Consider the following 10,242-nt stretch of genomic DNA (forward strand, 5'->3'; position numbering starts at 1 on the left):
ACTTAGCTAATGTACAGATCCACTTGGATCAAGTAAATATTTACGGAGCGCCTCTGTGTGTCAGGCGCTGCGCTAGGGACCAGGAAAACCACAGACAAGAACCTTGCCACACCAGAAACCTGACTACACAGCATTCCAGCAGCAAGGGGTCTAGCATCCAATAAGCAAATTAGTGGGTGAAATCAACACCCATTGAGATCAAGGCTTACAGAACACAAAATGTCTGCCTTTCTGTTGGTTCTTAATCATCTTAGTCTAGAAGTGCCTGAGCGCATTCTCTCTATTATTAACTGCACAGCAGAAAACAAGTTGATACTTGGAGCCTGACTTCACCAACCAGTGGGCACAAATACAGTTAAATTAACACCACGCCGGTTTGCCGGTTTGTGCTCCCACGACCTGATAAAGATCCTTGCTTCCTTCCTGCCACTGTGTCTACACAATGGAGTCCCCTCCAATTATTTCCTGGAGCCTCCAGGAGTACTAACAAAAGGTCCTTTTACCTGTTTCTGTCCCCAGCTGCCTTTGGATATTGACTGTCCCTTGCCTCTGCTGTGAAGCTCCCATGACTGCACTGCCCAGAGAGCAGTGTCCAGGGTTTGTCCTCCAGGAAGGGCCAAATGGCACTGCCAGCCCCTCATCCCTCACTGTGCCAGAGCCAGGCTGCACTCTGCAGAAGTAGGGGAAATGACCGTATCTTCCGCTCAGCATCACACTTTGTCACCTGGGCAGGGGCTGCTTGTGCCCCACATTGCAGAGTTCTTGAGAGAAGGCCACACAGCCTCTGTCTGCAGCTTCAGTAGACTCAGCCCAAGGCATTAATTAGCTCGGACTGAGAAGAGACAAGTGCCCTTCTGTCCGTCCACTCATCCCTGCCCCAGGCACTCACACATTACCTTCACCTTTCTTTTTCTTTGATCATTCCATGTATGCAGATAAGCACCTGGATACGGTCATTCCTTGAACTTCTTTGACATATCCAGATGCATCTGTTTAGGCTGGGCTGGGTCTAATATAGGGTGACTGACAGCTTTATGACAGCTTTGAGCTTGGTACTTCAGAAGAATAATAAAGGAGCTTAGGACAAAGTTGCCCCAAGAGCTTATGATCCAGTCTAGCAAGAGTAATAAGACACATGAAAAAAATTAGCCGATACCACAGGGCTGTGAATAAAGAGGGCTAGTGTGTCTGGTCCAAAGGGTGGTTCGATGTGGGGTGGTTTAGTTTCATCATAGTCTCTGTATCCATTTCCTATTACTACTGTAACAAATTTCCATAAGCTAAGTGGCTTAAACAACACGGATTTATTCTTTTACATTTCTGGAGGTCAGAAGTCCAAAATCAGTGTGATGGGGCTAAAGTTGAGGTGCCCGACAGGGCTGATACCTTCTGGAGACTCCAGGGGAGAATCTGTTCTAGCCTCTTCCAGCTCTAGAGGCTGCTGACATTCCTCGGCTTGTGGCCACATCACTCCAATCTCTGCTTCTGTCGTCACATTGCCTTTTCTTCTCTCCTGTGTCCCTCTTAGGACCCTTGTGATACAGTGGGCCCACCTAAATAATCAAGGATAATCACCCATCTTAAGATCTTTAATCCTATGTGCAAAGTCCCTCCCGCATTGCGAGTGACATTCATGGGTTCTAGGAATTGATGTGTGGACATCTTTAGAGGCCGTTCTTGATCCCACCACAATATCCAACAGGCACAGCAGGAGACCAGAAAGGTGTGTTGATCACAACCCATAATCCTTCTGTTCCCTTAAACATTTTGCACACATTTAAATGAGCAGAATTGGGAACTGGACAATTATTTCTATGTACGAGACTTACTCACTAATAATTTTAAGGCTTCCCATTCCCCAGAATTTACAAGAGGACATTTATAAATCGGATTTGTTTGCCACAGGAAAAATAATGCAAAGAGGCCTTTTGGTTTTATGCTGAGCCTGTTCTCATTCAAATGTTCAATGCAAGCAATGTATTAAATAAATCAGTTACTTTAGATTTCTTCAGGGTGGCTTTGAGGGTGGCCTGACAGAGCACACTAATATATTCCCAATATAATTCTGACATTATAAAATATCATTGTTTATGGATAGTACTATAATACGATGTGTCTGATAGTTACTTATGAGTAGTAGTAATAATGCTTACTAACAGCACCGATAGACTGTATATATTACCACACCGTTCCTGCTTTACTGACGTTATAACCTTGCACAGTCAGTGTTATTATCCGAATGCCACACGGAGAGAAATGACTCAGAAAGGCTCTCTGGCTGGCCTAATAATGTATGGTGAGTTGAACATGAACAGTCACAGAAATACTTTATACTGTGTCTTCTTAAGATCCAGATTTTATGCTCGAAAGCTAATTTTGCTTAAATTCCAATTTATGGAGACATGGACATTCACTTCCTCTTCTTCTAGATGAGGAAATATGTCAGGTGAGAGCAAATAGCTGAGGTCTTACTGTATAAATCAAACGGGATACTGATCACAGCAGAATCACAGTGAACTCACTGTCCTGCCTCTCACAAGGAGCTATGTGACCTCAACGGAAGGGACATGATCTCCGTCCAGAGACCACACAAAGCGATGACTTCAGGATTAGACACTCATGAGGGCATGTGAAAATTCAGTGGCTCGAACCAGGGGTGGGGGTGTGGGTGCTGCCGTGGAATGTGGAGAAGAAAGAGAAGACAACACTTATCCCAGTAGGAAAACACTGGGGAGAGACCCAAATTCACTTTCCACGTTGTAAGCTTTGAAATATTAAACGAGGATCCCATTCCTCTTTAAGGATCATCTTACGTAGTGCTGATCTCTCACCTACCTCCTGCAGTGCATTCGTGGAACAGAGCCAAAGAAAAGAAAAATGCTAAACATCCTTTTTCTCAAACAGCTTCTCAAGGTCCTATACCTAAAGCCTTCATACACTGTCTCTGTGAGCATCTCGCCCACATGACACGGAGGAGCCAACATTTCCTTTGGCCGGGATGGGAATCCATGGACCAGTGGGAACTGGACCTGAGAACACACGACCTCTCAATTCTGGGGTCCTAGAGAGAATCTCCACCCTACACTTCTTCCATATTTCCTATTTAATCCTTTCTGTCCCTCTAACAAGGGACAAGTGAGGGATAAAGCTTATATAAGTATAAATACGCTTGGGCAAGAATGTGTTTATTTAAATACTTATTAAGGCTTAACCAAGTGATATTAGACCCTATGTGAGACAGGGTTCTTAGCACCAGGCATCTGGATGGTATAGATGAGGAGATGATGAAGGGATTAAGATGAAAACACAACAAGGGGACCCTGGCGATGTACTGACTTCAGAATCTTTCCCCATAACTGGTCTCATTAGCGGCGAGCCTCGCTGATAATCTAACAAAACCACCGAGAGTCTCGACTCTGAGAAAACGCACTGTGCTTTTCTCATGGCTGTCAGGGGACAGAGTGGTTGTCTTTAGGAGCGGAGTCCCAGGCAAGCCGTGTTAGGATGCTAAGAAGGAAACAACGAATGCTTTCCAGGGCTGCCCATTTGGCATCTCCTGCCTCCTACACCACCTGTTCCTTCCTAGGGGTTCAGGCAGGTGTCCAGGCCATGTGCCCACAGTGGGCAGGAGCCACGTCCTCATTCCTGCCTACTAAATCTGACTCTTTTGGTTCTCTCCACCCCCTCAAGGATTCCAGATATTGTAATAGATTTATCCAGACAGATTGGATTTAGGAGTCAGCAAATGGAGAGAGGTAAGCCATCAAGGAAAATACCAAAGAAGGTGTTCTCTTACTTAGAACTCACTGTCCTCTCTCATCTCTACTCCTCCAGTTCAATCTCTACCTGGTGCCTAAATGAACTTCCTTAAGCTCAGATCTAAAGAAGTCTCCCCTGCTTACAAACCTTTAGCACCTCATTTTTGCCTCTTTCGGGCATCTCCAAAAGGAGTGTTTATGTCAAAGCGAGTACACAAGGCAAGCCAGTGGGGTAGAGCTGAAATGCTCCAACTTTCATTTTCACTTTTCACCTCAAATTTTTTCTTTTTCTTTTTTTTTCAGGCAAGGCAACCCTTGGTTGACCTTACCGATTGCAAAGACCTTGTCAGTTTACAATCTCTTATTTTTTACGCCTACAGCACCTGGTCTTCCTAGGTGGCCTCCCATCCAAGTACTAACCAGGCCCGCCCCTGCTTTCAAATTTTTAAAATTTTATTGTTTATGTATTGTTTACACTGTAAATAATATGTATATGTGGTACTTACAATTAATTGCTTTATAAATAAAAAAAATTACAACTACTGGGGAGTTTTTTTTTTTTTAAATTTTAATTAACGGGATGAAGAACAGAAGAATTAGAGACCAAACCCCTTAGTTTGGTTGGCAAGGTCCCATCTACCCCTGCCTTGCCCGTGTTCCCAGCCTCATGGGCCCCCTCAGACACACCAGGTATTCTAGTCTCTCTGAGATTTTGCTCACATGCCTCTCTGTCCACAGTGCATCAACTGTCCTTACCACAGCCCCTTCTCTGCCTAACCCGAGCAGCACTCCCTTTTAATAAGCACTAACCAGTCACACTGCCTTATAATTAGTTGCTCAGTTGTTTGTTCCAAGTACGAGGTAAGCCCTTTGGGCGAGTTCCAAGACACTTGAAGGCAGAGATGTCTACTTTTTGATTTCCCACTACTTAGGTCATTTTCTGGTACCATGTAGGTGTTCTCTGAACATTTATTTCTCATTTTCCTTTTAAGAAAAGAGGATGTTAAACTCATAAATTGCAAAAAGAATATTAACACCTGCTGTATTAGTCAAGTTAGGCTAACGGCTATGACAAAGTTAAAAATATCACTGGCTCACGATGGTGAAGTTCGATCCCCCCCTTGTATTATAGTCTAATGCTATTAAGGTGGGGGAGGGGGGATAGGAGTGGTGAGGGGTTTACTCTGCTGCTCACAGTCATTTAGGGACATTTAGGTCCCCCACAGGATTTTCCGTCCACATGTCATTGGCCAGAACTCAGTCACATGGTACCACCTCACTGCAGGAAGCTTGGAAATGAAGTCCGGCATCGTGCCAAGAGAGGAGAAGAGACCACGGGTACTGGTGGGCCACTAGAACTTACCTTTTGTTATGTGGCCATGACAAAAGTTTAGGTGGTGTTGATCTACCCAAAATTTTCAGGCAGGACTCTAAAAACTGTGTATGATTATTAAATTTTCGAGCCTTTAAATCGGTGAACATTTAAAAACTGGAGCTGCTATTCAGAATCAGTTCAAACATTTCTTTGGTACTGCAGCTGAAGGAATCTTGATAGCAATTAATACTACCTACTGGCTGCATAGAAGCAAACACTTTTGAATTGAGCAGATACAGACATTGGCTACTTTAAAACAAATTCCACACAGATTCCTTCTCAATCTAGGATTACACCCAGCATTTAGATCATGTTTATGCTTGGCTCCAAAAGGAATGCTTCGAACTGAACTAGTTGTTTATAAGAAGATATTACTAGCAAGGAGATATTGTGTCAGTGCTAGGATAGCATTTGGAACAATTGCCCAAAACAAATTTGAAATGTCATGAATAATGATATTTTGAATTCTACAATCTTAACACAAAAGACAAGATTTTAGTTGTGGAACAACATAGTGACATTCTCCAAAGTCCTTATATCAACTGAAAATCAAAAGCAATTGAAAATTCAGAAGTGAGTTTAATTTGAAATTGGGAGTAATTTTTATTTGAAAAGGGGTAAAGCACTTAGAGAAAAGGCTCAAGTGAGAAAACCATAGAAATGAGAGGACCAGAAACTGACGAGGACCAGCAAGAAGGAGATGGTCTGAAATATCAATTTTAGCTGCAGCACTGAGAAGAAAGGCAGACAAAAGCCAGTGTCTGGGCACCCCAAGAAACCTATTTTGAAGCCAGGACTTGGGGAGCAAGGCAAGGATGTCTCTCAGAAGTGCAATCCCTCAAGTGTGACCCTGCAAAAGTCCTTGTAGCTTCTGAGCATGTGAAAATGAGAGGAATCCTAGTAAAGGAGGCATTTGGAATCTTGGGCCTATCCCACAAAGTGAGACATGCACTTGCACTCCAGGAGTATATTTTATCAAACCGGTGTCCAGTGTTTGCTAACACTGAGAGCAGTCAGACAGCCTGGCTCACTCAATAGGTCTAATGGGCTGCCACGTTATGACTACCTACCTTGCCTTATTCTGGTAACGCTGAGTTCCCTTCATGGAACCAATTTTCTGCCTTCTCGGTCCATTGCTTCCAGTGTGGCTGACCCTACGCATTGGCTCCAGAGCTGAGCATGTGACTCAAGGAGACCAATGCATTTTTGTTGGGTACAATTGGGAAACAGACATTTTTTTCTAAGGGTTACTCAGCTTGTAGAAGGGAAACCTGATCTACTGATAACCATTTGGTTTCTGGAAGGGGTGAGCTTATCTGAGAATAAAGCCAATACAGAGGAGAACAGAGACAAGAAATGAAGAGTCCTAACAACCTATTTTTGAGCACCTGACAGGCTATGGAGATGGCGGGGTGGCAGTGGGCAAGAGGAGTTGAGGGATCCTGTTGGGTTAGAACCTTTTAACTCACCCTGACATATCATTTTCTCAGTGTGCTAGCTTTTTGTGTGCTCTATCAGTGAGACTTGTCTCCCGTGTTCTAATATGAGCCCCTTCCCCACAGCCAGGCAGGGACATAGCAAGGGGCAGGGGCAATGGAATGTATTTGTGCCTTTTGCTTGCCATGCTGGAATCTGCCCGTAGATGAATAAATACATAGTGTTTATTGGTGTTTACAATCCACGTTCAATAAACCTATGGAAAGAAATCCATGACAACACTGAAGGGGAAAAATGTCCAACCCCATAGATTGGTTACCAGGGATGTTATCCCACTCTGTGCCCCTTCATGAGACTTCCTGCATTCGGCTTCCTGTTCTGACCTTTGGGCTCCCTGATGTCCAGAAGGCAGGGGCCACCCTGAGGGCCAGCCAGGGCTTGACTGTTGGAAAGTTGCTCACAAATCCCTTTGGGAACTTCCAGCCCCACTTCTTCCTGGAAATCAATGTCCTTCCCCTCCCTTCATCTGTGCAGCCTCTGAACGGCACCAGTGCCCGAAAGAGTGAGGTGGACAGTGTTCTCACCAGGTTCTAGGCTCACGTGTAGATCCTCTTCCCCTGCTTCCCTTCGAGGCTCTGATCCGAATAGGCCGAGGGTAGTGACAACCGCACTCCTAGCTCTGGGATGACAGGGTCACCGGGACATGAAGTCCTGGAAACCGCCGGTGGAATCTGGGACAGCCGATTATCTAAAGTTATCTTGTAATTAATAAATCGTTCACTGCTCCTTAGTAAGTGGGGTAGTCGCCACCACAGTCTAACACTTTGAAACTGCTAAGCCTCTCACTGAGGGAGAACTCCGGCTCTACGCATTTCTCAAAGCCTTTTCCATTACAAATGAACCGATTAATAACTCCTTTAAGAGAATCCTCTGCCAACTTCAAAATAAACAGAAAACACTCTGAGGTGTCTTATTCGGTCCCCCAAAATGGACTTTAGTCTATCTATACACGTGCAGTAGAGCCTTTCTCAACTCAGCTGCGTTTTCTTTTGCATGTAAACCCTTGGAGGTCAGGGCCCAGGTCTTGTTCATCTTCATTTCTTCTGCTTGGCCTTGACAAAGGGCTCGTGCTGAGCCCTACCTGACCCTGCCTTTGCCTCCCTCCCCCTGCCCCGTGCTGTAGTACCCTTGTTCTCACATGCAGGCCTGGCCCACAGTGGGCTCTGGGAGCAGAATCAAGTCCATTAGAACATAAGCTCCATAAGCTCATTGACTTATTCTGGGCTGTATCCCCAGAACCAGCAAAATGCCTGCCACCTAGTAAACTCCCAACAAGCATCTGTTGAGTGATGAATGAATGAATGAATGAATGAATGAATGAATGAATGAATGAACAACGTTAAGATTGCTCAGAACCAATGTCTCACCTTCTGTTTAAGTTTACTGGGTTGAGGTTATTTTAATCCCCTGCACTCCAGCCATCTGCTGATGGTGCCTGTCTGTCTACCCGATTTTAGGGGGGCATTTTTAGCTTTGCCTCCTTGGATTTCTCACTGCCTTGCCTTGCTTCCTCCTGGCCTCATCTTGCACGATAAGAGTTGCATGTCTGCCTCGCCTCTTTCTTGCTGTCGGCACCATCTTTGGACACGTTTAACTCCTCGGACTGAAACTTCCACGTATCCTTCCTGCAGGGGCCCAGTCCCTAGCTCTGGACTCTCCTAGTCAGCAGTTTCATTCCAAGTTTCTTGCCATACTCATGGGGCTCCATAAATACAGATGAACTAAATTGAATTGTTTGGTCTCTCTCTTCATTCATCAGCCAACTCAGGGGAAATTTACTTATTTTTACAAAACTGAAATCTGGTGCCCTATTTCAAATGTGTATCTTATTCCAATCACAACAGCATAAGAGGAGCCCGCACATCTGTTCTATGCCAGGCACTGCGCAGCGTTCCTCCCAAAACTGGACAGCGGTGCTGCTGTTTTAACTGTGTGTGCATTTCTACCCTATTTAGACCATTCACTGGTGCTCATGTATCACCTAATTTTGGAGCCCTACAGTAAATTATTTGATAAAATCAATTTATAAAATTTGTTCTAGTAAAGGAGTAAATTCAGATCATTGAGATTAATTGGTATGTGACTAGTCTTTTCATTTTCTATTAACATAGGTAAAAGCGACTCTACTATTTACAGTTCTTTCTAGGAGGCCAGGAAAAGTATGAATGGACCTATAAACAGATGAATAGGATGGGGGTATGTTTGTCTAGTTAGAAATTAAAGTTTACCATTAACTAACTGTTTCACTGGTATTCATGCTATGTTGTTTAACAGGTAGAGCCTGAATCCAACAAGGAACTGTTTTGTCTCTGGAATTCCAGGAAATCAGACATGGAGAGGGAGGAGGGGATATGTGTGTTTAGGGGGCTAACAGAGCCAGTAACTGGACGTTCGGAAGACCTGCACACTCAAATCACCCCACGTCCCTTCCCTCAGACAGGACGCGCTGTCTCCTCTCCAGCATTCTTCCTCGCTCTCTCTCTGGCATGCTCGTCTGTCAGCAGACAGGGAGTTGTATGCCTCAGATGAGCAGAGTTTGGGGGGTTGGCTGCTGCTTTCCAGGAGGCGCTGAGAAAAAGGTCTTGGGTTCCTAGCATCATCCGCCTTGGCTAGTGCTGCGAGAGAGACGTTTACGACAGGTTATCCAGGTTATCCGGGGGGGGCTTCTATTCCGTAGCTGCCCATTTCTAACAAAGCTGCTTATATTCTGCAGTAACAAAGCTGCTTATATTCTTTCAGGTGAATTCTGATGAACTGGCTCTCGGAGGGGAAGCATGAGAATGCTGGGCCACGCTGAGACAAGAATGGCACCCCCTTCTGGGCACAGCCTCCTCCTGATCTGTGTATTGGGCATCTTTGCACTTGACTGCTTCACGAGAGGTCAGAAGAACAGCACGCTAATTTTCACAAGGGAAAACACCATTCGGAAGTGCAGCTGCTCGGCAGACATCCAGGACTGCGACTACAGTCTGGCCAGCCTGATGTGCAGCTGTAAAACTGTCCTGCCTTTTGCAGTAGAGAGAACCAGCTACAGTGGCCGTCTGACCATCTGGTTCACAGACACATCTGCATTGGGCCTCCTTTTGAACTTCACTCTGGTCCAGGACCTGAAGCTTTCTCTGTGCAGTACAAACACTCTCCCCACTGAATACCTGGCCATTTGTGGTCTGAAGAGGCTTCGCATCAACACCGAGGCCAAGCATCCCTCGCCAGAGCAAAGCTTACTCATCCGCAGCGGTGGGGAGCACGACCCCAGAGAGCAGCCCCCGTCATTACACACAGGCTGGCAAACATGCATGTATGCCTCATTCTTAGACATGGCACTTTTCAACAGGGAGTCATCCCTAAAATCATATAGTATTGAAAACGTTGCCAGCATTGCCAACAACTTTCCCTACTTTTCTCACTTTAAAACCTTCCCAGTTCTAAGCAACAAAAGCTATGTTGTCACATTCATTTACTAACATTGGAACTATGTCCAGCCACCAGGAACTTTGGCCAACCATGGATGAGTGCAACAATGCATCTGGGGATAAGGCCATGGGTATCCCAACCCATAGCTTCGTCTCTCCTCCAGCCCCCACCACAGCAGAGCCACACATACCAATAATC

At 45.1% G+C, this 10,242-nt stretch overlaps 1 protein-coding gene across 3 annotated transcripts in view; it reads left to right on the top strand.

Annotated features, from left to right (window-relative positions):
- The window catches only part of CUNH21orf62 (chromosome unknown C21orf62 homolog), a 16,992-nt gene extending 6,756 nt beyond the window's left edge, over positions 1-10,236 (top strand). The window contains exons 1-2 of one of the 3 annotated variants that reach the window (XM_023519731.1): positions 9,009-9,278; positions 9,370-10,236. In XM_023519731.1, coding sequence (XP_023375499.1) covers positions 9,405-10,094 — 690 coding nt within the window. In that variant the 5' untranslated portion in view covers positions 9,009-9,278; positions 9,370-9,404 and the 3' untranslated portion in view covers positions 10,095-10,236. Of the gene's footprint in view, positions 1-9,008; positions 9,279-9,369 lie in introns of those variants that run through there. The other 2 variants (XM_023519732.1, XM_011373839.2) reach the window with 2 other exon arrangements.
- Positions 10,237-10,242: the final 6 nt, after the last annotated feature.

This window comes from Pteropus vampyrus, unplaced genomic scaffold (genome assembly GCF_000151845.1).
Source record: "Pteropus vampyrus isolate Shadow unplaced genomic scaffold, Pvam_2.0 Scaffold233, whole genome shotgun sequence".
Classification (NCBI taxonomy): domain Eukaryota; kingdom Metazoa; phylum Chordata; class Mammalia; order Chiroptera; family Pteropodidae; genus Pteropus; species Pteropus vampyrus.